Source organism: Schistocerca piceifrons, chromosome 1 (genome assembly GCF_021461385.2).
Source record: "Schistocerca piceifrons isolate TAMUIC-IGC-003096 chromosome 1, iqSchPice1.1, whole genome shotgun sequence".
NCBI classification, from domain to species: Eukaryota; Metazoa; Arthropoda; class Insecta; order Orthoptera; family Acrididae; genus Schistocerca; species Schistocerca piceifrons.
Genome location: NC_060138.1, coordinates 200,542,218 through 200,568,065, shown reverse-complemented (window position 1 = coordinate 200,568,065; position 25,848 = coordinate 200,542,218). Strand labels below are relative to the sequence as shown.

General features: G+C 39.1%; 1 protein-coding gene across 3 annotated transcripts in view; it reads right to left on the bottom strand.

Moving 5' to 3' along the window:
• LOC124711162 (mediator of RNA polymerase II transcription subunit 29) overlaps window positions 1–25,622 on the bottom strand; it is a 54,410-nt gene extending 28,788 nt beyond the window's left edge. For 2 of the 3 annotated variants that reach the window (XR_007005435.1, XM_047241084.1), the window contains exons 1-4: window positions 25,320–25,622; window positions 18,904–18,965; window positions 18,742–18,826; window positions 14,042–14,243 (exon numbers count right to left, since the gene is read on the bottom strand). Coding sequence is in view for 2 of the 3 variants with exons in the window: in XM_047241084.1 (XP_047097040.1) it covers window positions 14,042–14,243; window positions 18,742–18,826; window positions 18,904–18,965; window positions 25,320–25,502 (532 nt within the window). In the remaining variant the exon portion in view is untranslated. Of the gene's footprint in view, window positions 1–14,027; window positions 14,244–18,741; window positions 18,827–18,903; window positions 18,966–25,319 lie in introns of those variants that run through there. The other variant, XM_047241074.1, reaches the window with a different exon arrangement.
• Between the last annotated feature and the right edge of the window lie 226 nt (window positions 25,623–25,848).

Here is a 25,848-nt window from a genome sequence, read left to right as displayed (position 1 = left end):
TTTCTTTCCTTTTACATTTTTTTTCCTTTTGTTTTGACTGTTGGTTGACAATTTTATAAGTGCCTTAACATGAATAACAGTGAAAAAAGCAAACGTGCAAAATTAAGTGGGGCGGCATTTCGGAAACTATCAAAGGAAAGGTTAGAACAAGAAGCCAATGTTCTAAAAACACTTGGCAGAGTAGATAAATTTTTTGCAAAAAATGTTGTTGGTTCGACTTCGAGTTCAAGTAGTATGGATGATATTTCTGGCACTGCAGCTGTTGTAAAAGAAGTAAATACAGACAAAACAAAAGTTAAAAATGAAGAAAAGCAAATTGTTCCAGATTTAGAGTTTCACAAAAACTAAGTGTTGAGTCAGACATTAAAAAAACAAATAATCTTGTTAGTATATGATCCTGCAGAACGGTGTGTCAATGAATCAACAGTCGACATTCTCTTACAATGTGGCATTAATCAAAATTGTAATGGTGATTTTTCTAATTCGAGAAGATCAAAAGGTGATAAAACCAGATATTTGTGCAAAAATGTATTTTACCGTTAACTTTTAAATGGTGAATCAACTTTGCATGATTTTCTAGTATACTCCTGCAGCAACGGCACTGTTTTTTGTGCACCATGTAAATTGTTCAGAGGTAAGGCCACGACTGCTTACTAATGGTATTGCAGATTGGAAAAATATTTCTAATATTTTATCTCATTATGAGAATTCACTTGAACACAAAAATTCTGAGTTATAACTCTTAACAAGAAAAAAGTCACTTGGAACAATAGATAACCATCACATGTTGAGACAGAAAAAAATGTACTGGCACAGTGTGTTGAAAAGGGTGTCTGCAGTAATGAAGAAGCTAAGAAGTCGTGGACCTCTCCTACGTGGATACGTTGAACGATTCCATTCATTACATAATGGTCAATTTATGATGTCTCTTGAACTTATAGCTGAGTTTGATCCCTTTCTCGCAGTGCACATTGAATGATATGGAAATCCAGGACAGGTACATACAAGTTATCTTTCTTCAACAATCTGTGATTAAATAATAGAGCTTCTTTCTGAACGATTAAAAGGATTATCATAAGTGAAATAAAACAGGCCAAATATTTCTCTGTAATAGTAGATTCTACTGCAGGCATTTCACATATTGGTCAATTATCTTTCATGTTAAGATATGTGAAACAGAATGGTGAACTTGTTGGACGTTTCCTCCTGTTTTTACCAACCCGGGACACAAGTCCGAAAAGTTAGCTGTGGCCATACTAAAAGTCCTGTCTACAAATTCCACTGATATTACTGACTGTAGAGGCCAGTCATATGACAACACAAGCAATATGTCAAGAACCTACACTGGTTTGCAGGCACGCATTAAAAGAACAAAATCCAAAAGCGCATTATGTGCCTTGTGCAGCACATTCTTTGAATTTAGTCGGCACTAGTGCTGCAAGCTGTTGCTGGGAAGCATGTTCATTTTTAAATGTAGTGCAAAACTTTTACAATTTTTTCTCTGCTTCTACACAGTGCTGGGATAAACTTCTTTTTTTCAAGAAACCAAGAAGCAAAATGGTAGAAAGTTTATAAAAAAACACGTTGGTCAGCAAGCGAGGTAGGGTGTGTAAGTCTATATGAAAACTGGGAGGGCATTGTCAATGCCCTCGCACATATTGCCAATAACACGCTTGAAAAACCACTTGTGCAATATGAGGTTTCAGCTTTATTGAATCAACTCAGCAGATTAGAAACAGTATTCATGACGACAGTTTGGAAGGACATACTCCAGAGATTTAATAGTGTAAATCTGAAATTGCAAAGTGTAAATATTGATACTAAAATAGTGCACGAATTATATGAATCACTAGTAGGATTTATTGCATCTATTCGTGGCATGTTCAACTATTATGAAAATAAATCCATAGAGATTGTGACTGGTATAGACTATGAATGCACCTATAAAAGATCACAAAAATGCAAACTTCATGATGACGAAGAAGTGGACTCTGAAGAAGTTTTTCTGACTGGAAGAGAAAAATTTAAGAGTCGAAACATTTCTGCAAGTACTCGACAACTTGTACGTCGAATTAGTGAGGAGGAAGGGAAGCTATAGAACACTATTGGACTCCTTCACAGCTTTCAGTAACCTTACGAACAGTTCTCCTGATGATAGTGCTGAATGTGCAGCAAAACTCCAAGCGACATATGACAGATTTAGAGCCTTCCTTCCCTAGTGAATTTGTACATTTCGCAGAACTTTTGAAATCTTCTGAGCTTAGTAATATACCAGTCGAAATGAGTATATTTTTACGAAAACAAAGGTTACAGTCTGTGTTTCTGAATGTTGACATTGCTCTTAGAATATTTCTATGTATGGCACTTGCAAATTGTTCAGCAAAATACTTCATCTCTTAAAAGACTGAAACCATATGTATGTTCTATGTTGTCCGAGGAGAGATTGAATGCCTTGTCCATTCTTCACATCAAAGCTGACCTCCAGCTGATAACCTTCTGAACTATGAAGAAAACCTATAAATCAGTGACTAAAGGAGATACCATATCACAAGAAATGTAGCAACAGGCCGACTTCCAAATTTAGGAGGCTCTTATGTGCTATAGGATATCTTTGTGTGCTGTGAAGCATCTTACTTTCAAACACTTGGCAACAATAGTTGCCTCCGCTGGTGTGCTTAACCTCGATAGTGAAGGAGAGTCGGCCATTAAGTGAACTGCTGCAAGTGGCTGATAGAGCACATACCCTGTGCAACTCGCATGCTGTGTTGGCCGCTGCTGAATCCCACCAAAAATGGCTGAATCCGGCTGACATGGTGGCCTTGGCCTGCGTTGCCAGACATGAATGAAAATCTCTTGACCCCACACGCACAATTTTGTCACACGATGCTGACCCCAAGGTGTTTAAAAAATGAAAATGATTATTGATATTTCCAAAAGCGCTTTGACTCTCAAGCTACCAAGTGCAGGACACCATGTTTGTACCCAAAAGCCTCTCACAGCCTGGCTTAGGCACAGCCAACTGTGACGACCACCATCTGCTCCTAAACTCACAGAAGAGCAAGACACGCCTGTTTCAGTACGAGCCAATATTATGCAAATTGACTTCAACAGCTGTCAGACACACAGCTTCACAAAGGCTGTTCTTCTCTGATGGCTCTACAGGATGAACATTTCTAGTTGACACCAGATCAGAAGTCAGCATCCTCCCTGTTACTTCCTTCCCTTCAGACAATGCACAAACGAGGTTCAATTGAAAGTAGTCAACAACTCAGCCATTCAACATATGGATGAAAAACACTGGCGACTGACATTGGACTCGCAGAGAAATGTAGGCGTACCTTGGTGCTGGCCGTCATCGACCAACCTATATTGGATGTCGATTTCCAGAAGAAACACGCATTGACCAAGGAATTACACAACACATGCCTCACCCATTCCACCAACAGCAGCATTATCCACAGAGTACAGGGAACAGCTAACATCTCACACCTGCCCGAGCTCAGTGCACCTACCTTGAAGGGTGACAGAAGCTGGTGGGAGCATTGTCACTGCAACCTGCAAGTGACCATTCATAGTTTGGAGGAGGAGACTGATGCAAAAAGGAGCATCTCTAACAAGTTACGCACAGAAAATGGAAGGCTGAAGACTGCACACTGGAGGAGTCTGACCTGCAGACAGTTCAACTGATGTTAAAACAGCTGATGGTGCAACAACAGTCCTCCCCCCCCCCCCCCCCCCCAGCACTTCCCCTGTTGTGGCAGCACCTGAGCCGAGCCACAGTGGTACAGAACAAAAAGAGGCATAGTTAGGCACTAGATGGTGCACCACATTCAAACACCAGGCACACCGGTCTCCCATGTTCGCAGACTCACACTTGATTGCCTACGTGAAATGGAGGATGTTTTCGACGAGAGGTTGCAAGGAGGTATCACTTGACCATACATGGTCCCCCCCTGCAACACCACGTCTGTAGGAAAAACGGTTTGTGACATTCGTGTGGTGGCTATCGGGCACTGAACACCTGAACTCTTCTGGACAGATATCCCATGCCACACATACCAGACTTCACTCATTTGCTGGTCAGGGGGACCATATTGAATGTGTCAGATTGCCGCAAGGTTTACAAACAGATTCCCACGGCCAAACCAAACATATCTAAAATGGCAGTGACAGTCCCTTTTGGGCTGTTTGAAGTTTTGTTAATGCCATTTGGACTCAAAACTGCTGCTCAAACTTCGCACAAGTTTTTGTACATTGTAATGTGAGGGTTACCTTATTGTTTTGCTTACCTAGATGATATTTTGGTGTAATGGAGCTTTTCTTATTATTAGTCTTACTATATGTACCAAGAGCAAATTAGTAGTGCTTGGCCTTACATTAATTTCAATCACAAACTACTGCATATTAATTTCTATCTGGAACTATGGCTTATATTAATTTTCATCAAGAACTATTATTGTTTATTTTTGTGGACTAATAGATGAAACTGTCTGTTGTTACAGAAGTTTATCTGTTGTTGCATCTAAAGTGAGGATTACAACAGTTTTAGGTAGCATAATGACAGTGAGGAAGAGTTTCTGAAGTGGAGAGAACTCAAAAACCAATAAACAAGAACCAAGATTCAAGAAAAAAGAAAGAAGAGCAAAGATATGATACGTAACTTCCCAAACTACGTTTTGTTCTCTTATTCATCTACACAATCTTGGCGTCATTAGTACCATTTTTGATCTGCAATGCAAACAAAGAGATTTTGCAGGGCTGTCTCTATCTGACTGTGGCAACCCATAGATACACATCAACCCTAGCAGTCTCACACATTCCTAGATCGCTATGTCCATCCGCTAAGGCAGTGAGTTTTCCTCGGGGTTCTGCCGTGAAAATACAAAATAGAAAATCTGATTGGGTTTTGAATTTTGATGGAATAAGTTACGGATAAGGCGGACTTCGTATTATTGATTGAGATAGTGCTGTAATTTGACCGTGCATGGCAGACCGGGTCGGCAACACTACAAAAAGCGACTGTATGGAAACAGCATCAGAAACTAGTTGAAATTTACCTTATAATCTTGTTAGAAACACAGTACTAATTACAATATAGTCTTCATGGCTGTCCTCCTAATTCTCTTGTAGGACGACCCGTCTTTCACTTTTCTCCGTCTGTTGAAAACTTCTTCAAGTTGTCACTGTCAGGATCAATTTACAAATTCGGCGATAACCATTTCGAATCACTATTAATTTTAATTTCCACCCAAAAGCATATTTAACACAGCGCCGAAAAATACACATCTTTTGTATGAAGACAAGAGAGAGAGTGTAATCAATTAGTTGTTAAAAACAAACACCTACGCAAAAAAAAATCAGAATTATTTATAAAAATCGGTTGCTGGCGCAGTGCTCTTCCGCATGCGCGATCGTAAATTATATCTTTGTATTGGCAGAGGCGCGGTAGTCAAAGTACCATTACAATGCCGTTGACTCTGCCGTGTGACTGTATACCAGGATACTATGGTTGCTGGCTACTGTTTCAAAGAAGGTAGCTCGGGTTCCAGCACGGCTTCCCGCCAACCTACCTTTGCTCTCAGTCTGGCTCATCTCCTAATGGCATCAACATTGGTTTGGTCCTGCACCTGGGCTGTGATGGATACAGCACATGGAAACATGCTTGATATCAAGACACTCAATGTTAAAAATTCACGCACATTGTTTCCACATCTGCCCTGGAGCCCAGTGACTTACTGAAAATTTTCACTGCAAACATTCTGATAGGCATGCGTTTTGTGCCTACGTGGGTACTATCCAAGTCTGCCTGTCACCACTGTTAACGTGTGTGGTGGCTGTGTGACCTTTGTTCCTGATCTTGCGTGTCGATATTTGCTGCGAGACAAAATTAATCCAACACCTCATGCCAGTAGAAACTCATTAAAGTGTTGGTGGATAATCTGGGATGAGGTGGCAACTTCTTGCAGTGACTCCCACTCTTACCACAAGCTCCTTTATTTTCCTTAAAAATCAGCAAGTGACTTTCTCCAAGAACCGTTAATTTTTGACACTAATTTATATTCTTTTTGTGTGGCAATTCAGTGTTAAAAAGTGTCATTTTTTTCTAACCATGGTAGGCACTGTTCCTACAGCACTTAACATGCCACATCTTGCTACCAAGTATTCAGTTTAGTAAATCAGGTAGGGAAACATTCCTACAAGATGAAGACCCAAGCTGATTCAGATCAGCCAGTGTCTACATGAACTTTTACACGAAAATTTCAATGCACGTTCTATTAGATGATAGCACTTAGCACTTACATATAACTGCTACCAGAATATTCTGCATAGGTGACATGAGTCTTGCTTGGGCCAGAGCCAGAGTTTGATAGCAATTTCCATAACTGATGCTGCTACTAAAGTAATGACCAACCATATTCCTGGTATACCACCTAGGTAGCACAGTTGAAAGCATGTATCAGTAGTCAAAGCAACTTTGACATGTTTCAATCACACAATAGCTAGCCTTGCATGTAATGAGGGAATAATTAACAGAAATGTAAAAAAGTTTCATAGATACATGACAGACTAGATAAGAGCTCTAATCACAAGAGATAGCACCCAACTACGATCACTACCATTAACAAACAGTAATACTTTTAGTATCAATATTTACAGGTTTAGAAAGAGAATATCAATTGTTAATTTTTGTCATAGTAAACGCACAGAAAGGAATACTGGAACCTCACATAATTAATCCAGTAGATTCAGTTAAACACTTAATTCAGGAAGACATTAAAGATAAGAAGTTCCCAATGCTCTTGCAGAATGGAGAGGATGTCAATTATTCTGCATAACTGATGTTGATGTGTTTATGTTGGGCCATATATTGAACTATGTATTAAATGTCCCATTAGCTGCAAACAAACTGTTTAATTTGTACAGAGTATCACCCCTAACTTCTTTAAAATGATGGAAGTTAAAAATTATTCATATTGCAATGTAACCAAGCCAATGATACATTAGGAATCCTACATCATCAGTGGCATCGATCTCTTTGTTCACATAAAAGAAAAATTCATAAAAAGGTGTGTCCACAAAAATCAATTATTTCATACCAAAGTTTGTAAATTCAGTTCTATTAATATTACTAAATATATACCAGCAATTGTCTCTGACAACAAAGACATAAACTCTTTACTTTGTAAAATACCTCTATTCTTCTTCATTGTGCAGAGACATGGCAGCAAGTGGTGTTTTCAAGAAACACTGTTAAGAAAATTTAGAGAACTGGCATTTGAAACTGACTGCAGAATGATCCTACTGCTACAAACATACAGTTCACGTAAGGCCCACAAAGATATGAGAAATTAGGGCTCATACAGAAGCATATAGACGGTCATTTTTCCCTTGCTCTATCTGCAATTGGAACAGGAAAGGAAATGATTAGTGGTGGTACAGGATACACTCCCCCACGCACCATATGCTGGCTTCTGGAGTATGGATGTAGCCATAAATGTAGATGTAAATGAAGCTGGATCGTTTTGCGCGGCTGCAGAAAGCAAATATATTTTTTGTTTTGTTTCTTCCAATTGCGGTGCCACAACACAAAAAATGTTGCAGAATACAAACATTTATAAGTCCAGATACCATATTTCATTTAATATTTTGAGTGTGACGCAATTTTTACAACAATTCCATCAGTTAATTTTCTCCATACCAGAAGAAAACTTGCGGACATTATCATGCCTCCACAGAAGACAACGAAGCCAACATCATACGTGGATATGCCCTTTGATGCAACTCACGCCAATAATGACTCTTGGCCAGTCTGAGAACAAGTCATTGACTCTGCAGCACAGAAGAGGCATATTACAGCACATGGCTGGATTTAGGGGAGGGCAAACCAGGGCTGCAGGCCTGGGACCTCCTAAAGACAGAGGCTCCCCACAGCCCACAAATGAACTAACGATACCAAACAATATAGAAAATTATATTTGGGTAAAAAATCTTAGTTCATTTGTCCTACATCACTGCATTAATACTGCACCTGCTTGACTGATTATTATATTAATATGAAACTTGTTTCAATTACATTTCCATTTTATAGTTTATAATAAGCATGGGCAGGTGAGATGCGGGCCAGATCAGGTGAAAAAACAATTTAATCATACTTCTCTAACTACTCCATAAGTCTTTACTATTTCAAGCAGCCCTGATAAGCATGTACCACCTTCCACTGGGGCAATACTCTACTCCCGTCTCTGGTGTTGAATCCTGATATCATATTTAAAATCTGACTTTGAAAATACAGGGTGTGTCCGTAAGAGCGTGCAAAATGTAGGACGACATAGAGAATGCTCCAATGAACAATTTGAGGTAGGGAACCTGGGGTCAGAGAAGCCAGCTTAAGGAGATACGGAAGTAAACTTCTCTACCACTTTGTCTAGCATTGCTGTTTTTGCAGCTTATTTACAACTAAGATGTGTGCAAGTTTACACATACCATGCTGTTTATTTACATACAGTCTTCACTTCCTGTAAGGAAACAAGGAGGACAAGCTGATTACTAGGAAGTCATGATGCACGTTGTGTTTTCTTTATTTGTCCATAAGGTGGCTCTGTTGTATCATATTTACATTGTCCCACAACAGAATGCACTATGAATCAATGACAGACCCATTCGTTACTCAGTGCTATTCAGAGACATACAGTACAGTATGATGGAGCAGTACTGGTACAATTTGACGGAACTCAATGACATGCCCCTTGTGTATGGGGAAGTACGTTGCAACGCTCTCACTGCTTGAAATACTGTACAGGGAACAATTTCCTTGCAGGCATCATCCATCATGATGCGTGTTTATTTCTCTTGATCAATGAATGTGGGAGACTGGTTCATTGGAAAGAAGAAATGAGGGACCTGGCAACATGAAGACCACTCGCATAACCCGATTTTGAGGAGGAGGTGCTGGAACATTTTGCAGCAGACCCCACTACAAATAATCGCATTGCACGTGAAATGGGTGCTGCACATACTAGCATGCGGTGAGTACGTCGTGAACAACAATTACACCCATGACACCCACAACAAGTCCATGCAATGCTTGTGACTGACTTTGCACCAAGGCCGCATTGTATCAGTGGTTGCTGCAACAATAGACTAATCAACCAGATTTCTTCCAAATCGTGCTGTTTATTGACGAGGCCTCATCTGATAGTATGGTATTTCGAACAGCAAGAACACCTTTGTGTGGGATGAAAAAAACCCTCATGCTCTAGTAAAGTCACATAATCAAGTACATTTTGCTGTGGATATCTGGGCCAGCAATGTGGGCGACAATCTCAATGGGAAATATCTTCTACTTGGCCATCTGAATGGCCACCTGTACTTGAGATTCATGAGTTGTTGGCGAATGTAGCCCTGGCTGTTTGTGAGAGGATGTGGATGCAACATGACGGTGCACCACCTCACTTCAGTGTGGATATCTGAAACCATTTCAATGCTGTATTTCCTGGTCACTGAACTGGAAGGGGAAGTCCTATTCCACAGCCTGAAAGGTCACCTGACCAGAATCCCCTTGATTATTTCCTATGGGGATTTCTAAAGTCACTTGTGCATGAGAGCCCAGTAGATATGGAGATGGAATTAGTTGCCAGAATTGCAGCTGCCTTTGATGTGATTTGAAACACACCAGGGAAATCCGTCAGGGTGCGTCAGACTCTTGTTCACCAATCCCATGTTCCCACTGAGGTTTATGGCCGCCAGTTTCACCACATTTTGTAAGATATGGTATGAATGGTACATTCATGGTGTCAGTTGTGTCAATGATAGTATTTGCAGTTAATTGTAACTACTGTAAATTAAAAAGTAAACAGTAATGTGATTTTACTCCTATTATCTCCTTAAGCTGGCTTGTTTGTCCCCACATTCCCTACCTCAAATTTTCAGTGGAGCATACTCTATGTCCTATTAAATTTTTGCATGCTTTTGTGGAAACACTCTGCATAATGTAACAGGATAGTTAAAAAAAGCCTACTCATCAAGTAGCGGCAGAACACAAACACAAAAAGGTGCTGCCACTTGGTGATGAGAAGATTTTTTAATCTATCTAGTTACAATAAATTTTCAAAAACTGAAAATTAAATTCTGCCTTGTAATACAAATCTATCATACAGTACAGAGCAATAGGTAAATATAAATACGGAACCATGCTAGCAAATAAAACACAATCAACTACAATGTTTCATTCTGACAGTGGTACGTTGAACACAATAGATTCGTTGGTCCTGTTGCGAGATGGTATTGTGCATCAAAGGAAAGTAGCCTATTGAAAACTATGTAGCTTAAAAGTAAAAGAAGAACTTGATTGTGTTGTGGATCAAGAGACCTAGACCAGTTCCAGGGTTAACAGCTAAGATCAAGTCAGAGAGCCGCTAATTCTATGATCAGCTGTCTGCTGTTTGATTGAGGAGAGATCTGTTCATTTTCATGCCAGTTAAACCCTCACCATAGTAACTGGGAGACAAATCCTGATATCACAGAATATTTTGAAACCTGTCTTACCCTTTCTAACCCACACCTAAAGGGTAGGACCTGTCTGTTTCCAACATACATCCACAGTAGAGGACCATTCCTACGTATATGTAGGGATGTGTTCTTTTTAGCAAGTAAAAGATAAAAAAATAAAGAGCATTGTTTTGACAGTGGTATGCCACAAGCACCATGTACTGATTGGTCCTGTTGCCAGAGGAGGAAATAGTGCATCACCATAAGTTGCCTATTCCAAATCCTCCAACATGCAAGTGGAAGAACAGTCTCAAGAAGATCTTTAGAGGCCTATTGCAATTGCAGTGTTGAGGTTGGTTTGATTTGGTGGAAGAGATCAAACAGCAGTCTCATTCAATCTGGGAAGGATGGGGAAGGAAGTCAGCCATGCCCTTTCAAAGGAACCATCCTGGCCTTGCTCGGTGCAGGGTTGAGTGGCAATACAAATGAAGTTCTACAACTGATTATTGGCTCACAGACACATAGTGAAATTGTCATATTGGAATGTGAGGATCTTGCAGGAAAAGGCACCAATACAAATGCCGCTGCAGACCCGAGCAAATCCCTGTCTAACAGGCGTCCAATATAAAACTTAAATCAGAACAAAAAGAGGTAGTGGACAAACAGCAGGCATACAGGGCCAGTGGTATTGCATTGGTTCAGTGATAGTGTCAAGGAAGTTCCACAGTTAATTCTTGGCTCATTCTCATCTAGCACAGAAGTCAAAACAGAAGATCAGAAAAGACTGGGTCATCAGGTTCAAAATGATCCAGTGGTGATCCATGGATTCAGAAAAATCTAAGACAATCAAGAGGTTACTTTGGTCAGAACTAAATGAAAATAGCATTTTTCATATTGAGCTGCGATAGGCTCAATAAAAAGATTCACACAATCATAGCTTTCAGCCATTAAGCGCACACACATTTGCAGTCTCAGAGAGCTGAAACTACAGTTCTCTGAGACTGCACATGTGTGTGCAAGTTGCACTTGCATGAGTGTGTGTGTGTGTGTGTGTGTGTGTGTGTGTGTGTGTGTGTGTGTGTGTGTGTGTGTGTGTGTGTGTGTGTGTGTGTGTGTACTGCTGACAAAGGCCTTAATGGCCGAAAGCTATGATTGTGTGAATCTTTTTATTGTGCCTAGCGTGGCTCAGCATCTCCACTATACAGTGAGTAGCAACTTTCCTTCTCTCATATTGTTACATTCCATCCTGTATTTTCCATTGTTTGATTTCTCATATTGGGGAGATAAACCATGGAGGCACTGCCTGATGAGTGTGATTCCCCCCCCCCCCCCCCCTTTCCTCCTACACACACACAATATGAATGTAGAAACATGTCTGGCTGACAAATAGAAAACAAATATTTTATTTAATCGATGCAGATCTGGAAGATCTTTCTTTTGCAAAAAGTTAAAAATGAAGCCAACAGACTATAGAAGTTCTGTTTTTCTTGTTATCACCTTTACACTACACTGAAGAGCCAAAGAAACTGTTACATCTGCCAGATATTGTGTAAGGCCCCTGTAAGCACGCAGAAGTGGCGCAATACAATATGGTATGGACTCGACTAATGTCTGAAGTAGTGCTGGAGGGAACTGATGCCATGAATCCTGCAGGGCTGTCTATAAATGCGTAAGAGTACAAGGGGTGTTCTCTTCTGAACAGCACATTGCAAGGCATCCCTGATGTGCTCAATAATGTTCATATCTGGGAAGTTTAGTGGCCAGCGGGAGTGTTTAAACTTGGAAAAGTGCTCCTGGAGTCACCATGTCACAAATCTAGGTGTATGGGTGTCGCATTGTCCTGCTGGAATTGCCAAGTCCATCGGGATGGACAATGGATATGAATGGATGCACGTGATCAGACAGAATGATTACGTACATGTCACCTGTCACACCAACTGCACATGCCCCACACCATTACAGAACTTCCAACAGCTTCAACAATCCCCTGCTGACATGTGGGTCATTGGATTTCTGAGACTGTCTTTATAACCGTACACGTCTATCCACTTGTTACAATTTGAAACGAGACTAGTCTGACCAGGCAACATGTTTCCAGCCATCAACAATCAAATGTCGGTGTTGACGGGCTCAGATGAGGCTTAAAGGCTTGTGTCGTGCAGTCATCAAGGGTACATGACTGGGCGTTTGTCTCTGAGGCACCAAAAGCCCATATTGATGATGTTTCATTGAATGGTTCGCACGCTGACACTTGTTGATGGCCCACTGTTTAAATCTGCAGCAATTTGCAGAAGGGTTGCACTTCTGTTATGTTGAACCACTTTCTTCAGTCGTCACTGGTCCCATTCTTGCAGATTTTTTTCCATCTGCAGCGATGGTAGAGATTTGATGTTTTACCGGACCCCTAGTATTCATGGTACAATCGTGAAATGGTCGTACAGGAAAATCCCCACTTCGCCACTACCCCAGAGATGCTGTACCCCATTGCTCGTGCATCGACTGTAACACCACATTCAGACTCACTTAAATCTTGATAGCCTGCCATTGTAGCAGCAGTAACTGATCTAACAACTGCACCAGACACTTATTGTCTTAGATAAGCGTTTCCGATTGCAGCACCTTATTCTTCCTGTTTGAATATGCATGCCAATACCACTTTCTTTGGCGCTTCAGTGTATTATCTAATATGCACAGTGTCTATATCGAGTCTGTCATAGTACTGCAGTTTAAATATTTAACAAAACTAGTTGATTACAGATAAAATTTAGAGTGACTTGTCTCCAATTTTAGAAAATTTGCAGTTTACACACAATAACTATGTGCTGGTCTGATGATCTCTCATGACATGTGAGCAGTGTATGACACTTCTGCTTTCTGTATCTTATATAGAAACTGTAGCAGATGCCATGATACTTGTATTTCTATTTTTTTAGTTTCAGGATATGAATTTGTACCATTTAAAAGAATAATTATGCATTTGTACTTTATAAATCTTACTTTAGAAATGTGTCATTGCATTTCAAATAATGTACATTTCACATAAATTATTATTTACTTACATATCTAAAAGAGATAATTAATAAAATTCCATTAAGCAAGTTAATAGATGCACAAGAATATTAACCACAGCGTTTCAGTCTACTGTTAACTTGGGCATCTTTCCTGCATCCTGTGTCTATTGGTCCAGAATTTGTATTGTTTTCCTTCCTATCCATTCCTTAACATTTTAACTTACTTTTCGCATTCCAGATATTTCCTTTTTACTGACAAACTGCCTTACATTACACACTACTGCACCTATGTAGTCACTCCCATTATACTTCATTATTGAACACTTAATTGTAACACAATTGTCAAGTTTACCAGTCACTCTATGATATTAATAACTGTGAAGGTAAAAGTCCTGTAAAACTTCTAAAAAATTAACTAAATGGCTTCCTGTTCTCAATAAGGAAAAATAGCAAATAATTCAAATTGTAATATCAAAACATAGATAAAATTGCATCATATTTCTGATGCAGCAAGGAAAATAATTAGTTTCACTCTCCCATACCAAGATTCTGTGCAGCAGCCAGAAGAACATCATGGATTTCCTTTGTATAACCAACTTGAGCTCGCACGGTTGCCAGATACTGTGGATATGTTAGGGAGCCAACATCCTGTGCTGGCAAAGGCTCTGTTCGTGCCGTAGCCACTGGTAAGGGAAGGTATCGCTGGCTACTGGACAGCTGGTTTAGGCATTCTATTGATGTCTTCTGTCAAACATAAACATTAATGTCTTTTATTAGCTAAAATTGAACAGTGCATTCATTAGAGAGTAGCAAATCTAGCAGCAATCTATTTCACAATATTCAGTACAAACTAGGTAGTCACTTTATCCATAATTTACTTTCTCACAACATTTAAATAAAGTGAATATAATAGAGGGAAACATTCCACGTGGGAAAAATATATCTAAAAACAAAGAAGCTGTAACTTACCAAACGAAAGTGTTGGTATGTTGATAGAGACAATGAAAACAATAAAAAACACACAAACAAATTTCAAGCTTTCGCAACCCAAGGTTGCTTCATCAGGAAAGAGGGAAGGAGAGGGAAAGACGAAAGGATGTGGGTTTTAAGGGAGAGGGTAAGGAGTCATTCCAATCCCGGGAGCGGAAATACTTACCTTAGGGGGGAAAAAAGAACAGGTATACACTCGCGCGCGCACACACACACACATATCCATCCGCACATATACACACACAGGCACACCCCCTAAGGTAAGTCTTTCCGCTCCCGGGATTGGAATGACTCCTTATCCTCTCCCTTAAAACCCACATCCTTTCGTCTTTCCCTCTCCTTCCCTCTTTCCTGATGAAGCAACCTTGGGTTGTGAAAGCTTGAAATTTGTGTGTGCGTTTGTGTGTTGTTTGTGTATTTTTTATTGTTTTCATTGTCTCTATCAACATACCAACGCTTTCGTTTGGTAAGTTACAGATTCTTTGTTTTTAGATACATTTAAATAAAGTTATATTTAATTTGTTAAAAAGATCAACATGCAATAAGTAATATAAGGTACGTACTGAATATGAAAAAACTGGAAAAAAGGCTCCACAGTCAATAGTACAAGCAGCACCAAGAACTGTATGTGTGAAAAATTAACCTACTTTACTACATACAGAAACAAGTTATATTAGTCATGCCCTATTCTGACAGCTCTGTCCTTTGTATACATACTATCCCAACTGCTTAGGGAATCTTCTGGTGCAGCACATAATTAGATATGAATTGTGTAAGTATTTCTGTATGTGAAAAGTCGGAAATGTATGATTCTTATGCTTGTTTCTACTGCTGATCAGTGCCTTTTTCCCTATGTTCACGATTGCTAGCTACCTTACTTACCTTATTTTCTCGTGTCACATATAGTGAACATAATTTGGAATGTACCATTCCATTTATGACACAATTTATTTCACATATTCTACAGCTTGCATGCCACCAGCAAGGAGCTGGGCAGGCTTGGTCACAGGTGGGCAGGGGTGAGCAAAGAGCTGACGTGAGGGCAGTCTAGCAAATGGGTCATATTCTATGTGATACTATTGAATACACATGGGCAGGGCTGTGCTGCCTGTGATTGAGCCACCTGGCAGATAGCCTATACCAGCTGCATCCAACTAAGGGTGAGCTGAGGGGTGCCCCCACCCGAGGAGGTATCACTGGAAAAGCCTCTTCCACAGTTTTGAGAATGTTTAACATATAGTGATATGATGTGCGATCAAAAAGTAATGAGAATTTTTGTTTTTCTTAGAGAGTTTTTATTCATCCATCAACATCAACTTTGTCCCCTTCAAAGTAATACCCCTCAGATACAATAAACTTGTGCCAGGACTTTTTCCAATGTTGGAAGCACTTTTGGAACTCATTTTTTGTATGGCGTTCAGCTCCTTCAACAACCGTTTTTATCTCATCAATGATGGCAAAACGTCCTTTGAAGGTTCTTTTCAGCCACAGTAACAGAAAGAAATCGCAGGAGGCTGAGTCCAGTGAATAAGGTGACTGAGACACATAACAGTTTTGTTTTTTGCCAAAAAATCATTGGGATGTGAACAGGAGCATTATTGTGACACAATTTCCACAAGTGGTTTTGCCACAGTTTTGGTCATTTTCTACAGATTGCTTCATGCAACTGGTGCATAACTTCTAGGTAGCATTTCTTATTGACTGTACAAGCATAAGGCAGGAACTCATTATGCACTATCCCATTGTAAGTGAAGAAAACAGTGAGAAGAACCTTCACATGTGATCAAACTTTTTTTTTTTTCTTTTTTTTGCCTTGGCTCTTCTGGTTGTTTCCATTGGGACGAGTGGGCCTTTGTTTCGAAGTCATACCTATATACACATGTTCCATAATGTTATAATCATTTTTAGAAGTTCTGGATCATTCAGTAATTGTTGAGCGATGTCCACACTATGTCATTTTTGGCCAAAACGCAACAATATCGGAGAAAAATACACGTTTCATGCCCAAGAGATCTGAAAAAATTGCTTGGCATGACCCAAAGGATATGCCAACATCATTAGTAACCTCTCAACCTCTCTGATGGTGATTCAGTAATTTCCTAGAACCATTCTCTCTCCTTCTTCCACATTGTAATCAGTAATTGTTGCGCTAGGGCCTCCAGGGCAGTCACTGTCTTCTGCACCCTCTTGACCCTCTTTGAAACAACTCTTGTCTTACTCATAGTAAATTCGTCAAAAGCCCCAGCCAACATTTCAAATGCATTACTGCACTTTATTCCACTTGTCAAGTAAAATTTAATGCAAATTCTTTGATCCATCTTTTTTGAAAGTAATAATTTGCTGAGTATAATCTCTTCATCTGTCAACAATAAACTATTTAAAACAGCTGGAACATGGGAACCAACACAATATTGTTTTTTAAAATCGGATGTATAAAGCCCATTAAATTAAAAAATTCCTGTTATATTTTGATCGCATTTCTTACATAAAGGGCCATCACATGAAAATGAGACAGATGGAAATAGCTTAGTAAACTGTTTATTATTTCAAACATAATTGTTAATATATTTAGCTCACTGTGCGACAAGATGGAACCAAGACTGTACCCATGTGTACACCTCTTCATCCTAAGCAAATCAACGCCCATGAATGTCTTTCTTCTGGGCTTTGAAAATATGGAAATTGCATGGGAAGAGACTGGGACTGTATGGAGGATGTGTAATGGCTTCCCCAACAAAACCACTGCAATATAGTTGAAACAACCTTGGCAATACATGGGCCTGTCTACATTTGTGGCTGCCGGTTTGCTTCAGACTCCCAAGCCCTCACCACAGTGATCATATACTGCAGATGAACCATGTGCATGACCTGTCCAATCCAGCCACTCAACACTTCCTAGAACAGTCCCATCACAGGCTTATCATATCCCACCAGAGGCAGGGCCACCCGTGAAAGTTCATATTCCATACATCAACTCTGTTGCAGTAACTCCACGGATTTTCATGCAAGTACAACAACAAATCTGCTGTCCACAAGAATGAATGGCCACTACCAAACTATGGCCAAGAACAAAGTTGAACACTCAGAAGTGTAATAAGCAATTACTGGTAGGTGCAACATGTTCGATTTCAAAGACTGCTTCACATCAAGGGCCACCTGGCTCCTTTCCTGTGGTACCAGGTTTTATGAGCTGCGTTGACGGGAGTTGAGCATGCAGCATGACAGTTTTAGACTATTAACAGCAAATACTGTGAATTTGTAAATTTATTGTGCAAGATTAAAAAAAGGGTTGTAACCTGTGTAACGGGCATAATTTTAGAAATGAAGGCACAGCAGAAGTACCTATCAGATAACATCACAGTGTGCTCTAGAAATGCATATTACATATCTCTTTCCCTGTTGGCAAAACAAGTTAAAGGTAACAGAGAGCCAGTAATGTTGGAGGAACAGATGTTATGATGTGACAGTAACAACAGAACAACAAAGTTTCTACTAAATTAGTGGATCGTAGTGATAAATTGGATTATACACTACCCAACCAGTTTCGGTTGTTATGAATCAGTAACCCCTGTCCTCCATTAATGGTTTTGTGTACTATCAACTTTCTATGGCACTTAGATACTACAGTAAATTCTGATAAGTTACACAAGCCTTTGTGTCTAAGATAACTCATAGTTCACATGTACACTGTGTACACCAATGTAGGCCTGTAAATACCGTGAGGTCACACTCCAATATTGGAAACTAAAGACAAACATGATGTGTCACAAGTAATGTCTGATATTCTGCTTGTGTGCCTGTCTCACACAAAAATATAAAGATACTTAACACCTTCACCACAATTGGTATGTGTTGTATTTAGTTGTCTAACTGAGATATTCACTAGAGTTTAAATTTGCCCACCCTGACAGTATTTTAATTGTTCATTTAACTTATCCTTTATAAATTACAAAATCTTACCAATTCAGAAAGGGATCTTCAAATTCAAAAATTCAAATATAGCAGGAGAAAAAAGGTGAAAGCATTCAGAATTGAAGGTTCCTCAATCCTCCAAAGATTGGAAACAGTTCAGGAAAACAATGCTGAATCTGGACTGTTGTACAAGAGTGATGTGGTGAGAGAGGAGGAGAAAACAAATCTGTGCTACAAGTATATCTCAAACCAAATTCACTGATATATTAGAAAACTTTCAACATTAAAGAAACAAAACATTATATCTTTTAACTAATTAGTCACAGAATAACAAACATACCAAGTGGAGTTCCATCTGATCACATATAGAATAAAATTCTTCTATACTCTTATCAAATCTTGGGGGCTGAACATCCACAGCTTTCCTGAAAGGATACAATATATTACAAAAATGTGTTAACACTACTAATAATAATTCTTTATTATTATATTCTATACTTACTGTGGCCCAACATCCACCAAATAATTCTGATGAAGAATTTGTGCTGCACTCTTTATTGTGAGCTGTGATAAACAGAAAAAAATCAGATGATTATGACTCTTGCCATATGAAGCAGTAACAGATTTTAACATTTTAATTAAAGCAGTTGATTTTGCAAGTTCTACTAAGCAGTATCTATCTACATAAGCTACACACCTGTCAACTGATATTTTACTGCTTCAGATGATTGTTTGGGAAATTATAAATAGTAGGACATGTCATGGTGCAAGAAATGAGACACGCCGTGAATAAGCAATCCATTAATTTTTATGAATGATGTTGAAACAGTTTTATTGTATAAGACCAGGAGATAAATAGTATGCAGATATGAACCTTTGAGAATGGCGCACAGGAGTCATGTCAGTTTAACAACACCAAAAAAATTTGTTTGTTTATGGACATAACATAGTTACCAATCACAACACCAGACATTATGTATGCCCTTATCAATTTAGAAAGGTGAGGGGAGGTGCTTATCAATTATGTGAACTTGAACAACTCACTAAATAGTGGAGATACTCAGTTGTAAATAGACACACAGCAAGATTGAGAATATTTTTACTTTGGGGTCGTGTGCAATGAAAACCTGGAGGATTAACACAAGAAAGTAACTCAAACTTTTCCTGCACTCTAAAAATCAGTGGACGGTATAACAAAACTGTCACCAACTATTCTTCCCAATGTAAATGCTCTCCTAAGTGCACTACCCAAACAATTAACAGAAGAACTGACGTAGGGATTAGTACAGTGAAAGAGTGTTACTAGCATCGACAATACAGTCAGCTGGTAGGGTAATATTCACAAAATCTGGAGATCTTGGTTTCAACCCCTAACAGTGTACAAACTTGGAAGTCAAAAGTGATGTCACAACACAGGCAAATGCAGAATGATTTACACCTTCTACAGTGAATCTGCGTAACATCTTCTCAGTTATCATGCAGCATTGGGTTGAGTAATATATTTTAGGAATCAACAGCTACTACCACTGAAAAGCTAACTGCTTACTAATATGATTTGTTTAGTGTCTTCATTTTATGGGGGAGTTTGCTGGAAAACTAGGCATATGACAGGAGGTACAATGACTCCAAAAAAGCAACTTATAACAGGAGTCAGAGGGGTCGGCATCATGCTTGGCAATTCAGTTCCCAGATATTTTGTTTCCAGTGAAGGTAGTGTTTACAACAGACAGGAGTGCAGACAAAAGTGATAGTATTTTCATCGTCCTGACAGCTTCAAAATGTGGGAGATTTTATCTATATCAAGTGCCATGAGTCAGTAATGAAGAGACATTATAATGTACCTCTCTGGAAATAAATTTCTGAGCACAGCTGCAAGTAAAGGAAGTGTTGCTGAAAAAGATGACCAGAAAACTATGGAACACACAAAGTAAAGAGTGTAACACTGCATCAATGACAAGGACATTTGATACTGAAAATTAACTATGGAAGAAAACTAGCTACAGACTACTCAGGCACTTAGCAGAATCTGTTTACACTGGACACATATTGCCATATACACTGCTCTGCCCAGTACTGCTACTTATACACAAATGTTCAAAAAGGCCCTTAGATATTACTTTATGCCAGGCTGTGGCAATGAAGTGTTATTTCAGACTGATTACAAATCAGTTGTGTGTGACAAATCTGCTTGTATCACTCTTACAAGGAAATGATGCCTCTGCTAAAAATCATGCTCCACTTCAACAACCATTATTGAGATACTGTTAGGACTATCAGACGAGGGGATTTCAAGCTAGAAGATGCCCTGCATCAAGGCACATGCCTCATCTGTTACAGACTATCCGACAGCTACTGTCACCATGATGCTCAGAAAAGACAGGCTTGTCTCCCATCTAAAAGGCGGGAAAATTTTCGTACTCTTGTGCAGACATTTTAGGGCATCCAACATAAGAAAATGACTAATCTCTCACTGCCTCAGGGTGTACCTTATGAGAATATGACATTAAGTGTTGAAATGAGTTTTTTGCAACACTGTCATGATTTGCAATTGCTGTTTCTTTCTAATTTTGTTAATTATTTTTCAGAAACCGCATCATAGAACCTCTTACGACCACAGGAAAGTGCAAGTACTGCCATCTATGTAACAAAAGTAAAAAGTAAACCTGCAGTGTCACGGTAGTTCAGTCTGACATGTCAGATGGTTCATTTCATTATTACAGCAAGAAGGGGTGTTACTTTGGAACGTTGCCCACTGCAAACAACAGTGAGGCCATTGGAACATTCAGTATTTACTGTGAGACATAAGACCTTGAAGATCAGATGTGCAGTGATCGATCACAGTCGTCCACACCAGCTGATGATCACTATCTGCAAATTACTGCTGGCAGTTACCCAAAGGAGAATGAAACAGAACTGTATGCTACTGTTTTACAGTCAACTGGGAAGGCTGTGTTTGGTCTCTCAAGCCAACGACATACAAGACCAGCACCATTTTGTATGAAAAAGGTGGAAAACCAGAACTGGAACTTCGATCAGTGTCAACAGGTTCTCTTCACCAGCAACTGTAGGATTTGCCTGACACCGGATGGTCACAGCAGAGGACCACGGAGATGCTGAGGTACTAATATGTGTCTCATAGGGTAATCAGAGATGTGAATCCATCATGTTAAGAAATGGTCTTACGTGTGGATGCTGGACACTGAACAGTATTGAGGGCACTTTTAAGGCTGCTCCATGTCAGCATTAAATTTACTGTGGAGGTAGAAAAAGATCAACAGCCGCTCTTTCTAGATGTTGTGGTTATGACGAATGGTGAGAATCTGGCCCACAGAATGTATTGAAAACTGACACACATGGGCCAATACCTGCACAAACTTTCAAATCATCAGCCACGTAAGAAATGAGGTATGATTAACACACCTATAATGTGTGTAAAATGAGCATGAAAGCCACAGCACAATGGATGTAACACCTGGAATTCGTTCTAAAGACCAATGGGTACTCCACCAGTTGCATATGAAGAGTCATGAAATCTAACATACAATGAAGTGACACATTAGAAGAAATGTGGAGTGTGGCCTTTCTACATCCCACAGGTGACAGACCTCACACTGTGTGCACGTGGAAAATTCTATGTTGGAATGATCAGATAATCCATCAAACATAAAAGATATTGCAGACTAGGACAGGTGGAGAAATTGAGTCAATGGAAGCATCTGATTCCACCCATTGGCTTTGACCCGCAATGTAATGGTGTTGTGGTGTGTGACGTCACTAGGGTGCAGAGTTTTTGAGCTGGTTGCGTTTGTAGATGTCATGTTGATTTTGATGGTGCCCTCGGGTGGTGCACAAGTACATGTTGAGTTTAATGTGTCATACTGGGTTCCCTTGAGATTGGGTTGTGATTTTATTAACATGGTTTTGAGTTTACATAGTTGGTGCAGTAACGTGGGTTGTGGAAGTGTTTTCAGTGAGTTATTAACGTTTTTTTGTTTATATGTTTGGCCTTTTTGTTAGGTCTAATTAGTTTGGTGTCTAATTTGTTTTACTGCATTTTTGTTAGGTATGGATATGACAGTGAAGTTCACAAGTGTATCATTAAGTTTTGAGATAGGTGGTGATATGATGTCTCTCATAAACTTTCTGCAGATGTTTGGTCTCATGTTAGGTGTCACATTTGTGTCGACAACATGAGAATGACAAGAGTTTGAGCAGCTTGGACCAGGGACGTGTATATGTGGCACTGTTTTGCGATAATATCTGGCAGGTGATAAGATGTGGTACGTGAATCACGAAATCTGGATTGGCCACAAGGAATATTGTCTAGCTCACTTATTATTTTTGTTTTCAGTCCTCTGTAAGCTTTTGTGCGTAAGAGATTGGTGTGAGTGAAAGAACTGTTTTGGATTGGTTTATTTTTGTCAAGAGATTTGTTCAGGTTATGCCAAGTATAGGGGGAAGTTGGGTGGGCTGGGGGTGGTTGCTGAAATTGATGAGTTACAGTTTGGTAGGAGGAAGTAAGGGAGGGGCAGAGCTTTGGTTTGTAGATATGGGAGGCTGTTATTTCAAGGGGTGGGGTATGCTGATTGAGTGACATTATTGTGTAATTTTTATTTTTTTCTGCATTTGTTGGCAGGTGTATGTAGTGATATTATTGTTGCCATTTTGTATACATTGGAAGTAGTCATTTCCACCATGTTAATGATGTATGGGTCAAAGCAGATGAGTGGAATCAGACGCTTCTTTAATGCCGTGAAATCAGACATGGTAGAGAGTGAGCAATGGGAGGCAGACCACATAATGAAACTCACTGACATGTATGTTCTAATTATGGAGAAGAACTACAATGCTTCTTTGTTCAGGGAAACCAGAGAAAATTGTAACTGTGATAATAATGTTAACAAGAAAAAAGAATGCCTCAATGTAAATGGATCCTGGATTCCTGTGCTGAAGCAAGTGGCCATTTCATGTAACAAGGAGAACCACAGTGTGATCCTGGAAGGCCAGCAGGCATTGATGTGACAGTTAGATATAATCTCCAACTGTGAGCTCAACTTCAGTCCATCACCAGCAACAGGGAGTGAATTTTTGGTACTGGCACCCACTCATGCTGGCAAAACCTCAGAAAAATCAAAAAACATTGACTGAAAATCCTAAGACAAATGCCAACAGGCAATGCATCATGTGGTCCCGAAAGCCTCTGCAGCTTTGTAAGAACACATATTTCTGGAATTATTTTCCATTCTTCCCTGAAATGCAACAAACTAGAAAGAGGTTTGTCTGGCAGGTTCAGTCTTTTGCTGGCACTTAAACCACTCTGATGTAATACGTTTGTTGTTTACAGTATCGAACGTACAAAAACAATTGGTAAAGAGTAGGTAAAGAAAGTGGTTGCATTTTTGGACTTGGTATGCCTATGAGGGCATACAGAGCATATGAAAAAAATGGTGTATTACACAGATTGTACACCTGGCAGTTTGATTCAAATAGTTGTTTTGCAATGTTTCTCTAGGACCTTATAAAGAATGAACATAAAGGGAATTCCATTTCAAAAAGGGTGTAGAGGTAATGGGAGAGAAACATACTGGTTAAAGACCATCTCTGTACAATGCATGAAGTACAAACGTTTCTGCTAATACTGTGCTTCTATTGCCCAAAACAATGGCTTTAAGCAGAATCCACACACAAATAATTCCATGACTGCCCTGTGCAAAGAAATACGATTCTAACTGGAGCAGATTAAGAATTGTGGGTTCTCATTTAAATAAAACAACAAACTGCACACTTCTGTATGAAATAGAATTTGGATTATGTAGGATGTGTATTATGCAGGAACGACAGACACTGCAGTTTCTACTAAGCAAACAAAACTGATACAATGAACCACCACAGAAAAAGAAAACTGTAGCTTGAGTAAGAATGTCTGTTTGCATGTACTAAAATTTCATTTAGCCAATTTACACCATGACTAAATGAATGAAACCTAAAATCTACAGATATGTTGTTTTGATCAAAAATACAGTATTGTATTTCAAGGTATCTTTCTATATACGAAGTACTTGTTAGTTCTGTTACACCCTACATACCTTCACATTTAATGAAAAATAAAAAAATTGAGATGCCCACTAATGGCATTCATATTTGATACAGCTACATGTACGTGAAATTATGTGAACACTGACATGCTCATATCTTTGGCAATACCTGAAAATTAATGAAGCATTAAGGGTAGCTAATGTAATTTCCTTCACAAAAAGCTCAAGAATTTGAGAATCACCTAACAATAATAGTGCTTATTGTATGAAACATGATGTGATAAGAACGAATTCAGCACCTTAAGTAGTAAGCAAATGTACTTATAATCAATTATAGCACAGATAATGAGTTTGGCAGTCATAGAAGAATTACACGCACTCCTTGTAGATTCTAACAATTTTCGTAATACAATACATAAACTTTAAGATGTTCCAAAGGCAAATCGATTTTCATTTACTCTGCAGTGTTTAGAGTACATGTGTCCTTTTTGTACATATAACAGTACCAAATGCAAGTGCTGATCTCGAGAAGCCATGTGATATTATAGTGTTCCATATGATTTTTTTGTCATTTAGCTGTTCATGATCTAACAGCAGCTACGTTAATTGCATACTCCGGCGGAAACCAATTCCTGTAACATATATTTGTGACTGCGATGTAATACTTTTTGCTGCTTTTTATTATAGTAAATAATGACAGTTACACTAGTAACACAAGTACGTTAACAACGGAGAAAAACTTACGGCTAGAAGGGTTTTTGAATATCTGTGCGGTTACAATACCTCCACAACATAATCATAATATTGAAACATAATAAGGTTTACACGAAGGGGAAAACGTCTGAAAGAGTCTGTAACTATAGATATTATACAGTTGCCTTACCGAAAGTGAATCTCTTAGAGGACCGATTAACATTTTCACTTTGGAAATATTATCTAGCCTTTCCTGGGGTTGTGTCAGAGATTGGGGTATTTGCTGTACTACTTGTGGATTCCCAGGCTGCTGTGGTCCCATCTGGGACATAGCTCCTGGCATCTGTGGTTGCATTGGTTGCATAGGCTGCATTTCTATTTTGAAAATATTTACTAATGGTTAGCAAGATTTCCTTCCTCAATATCTGTAGTATTACTAGTGGCAACAGCTGAACATCCACATTCACCGCTTTGAAAAACGAAAACAAACACACCAAAGATATTGTTAGAAATTATAACCAGTGATCACTGCTTATAATGGATGATAACAAAGATGATTTTGTTCAACCCAAAACAAGGACGTTGACCCAAACACGATATCTTGTTCTCGAACATGATTCCGTGAAAGAATATTTCGATAGCATTTCTTGTATGCTCCATCCACTTTTAGAATTTTGCTTTCATTATAAGTAAACTTAAAAATTTAAGTACCATTCTTA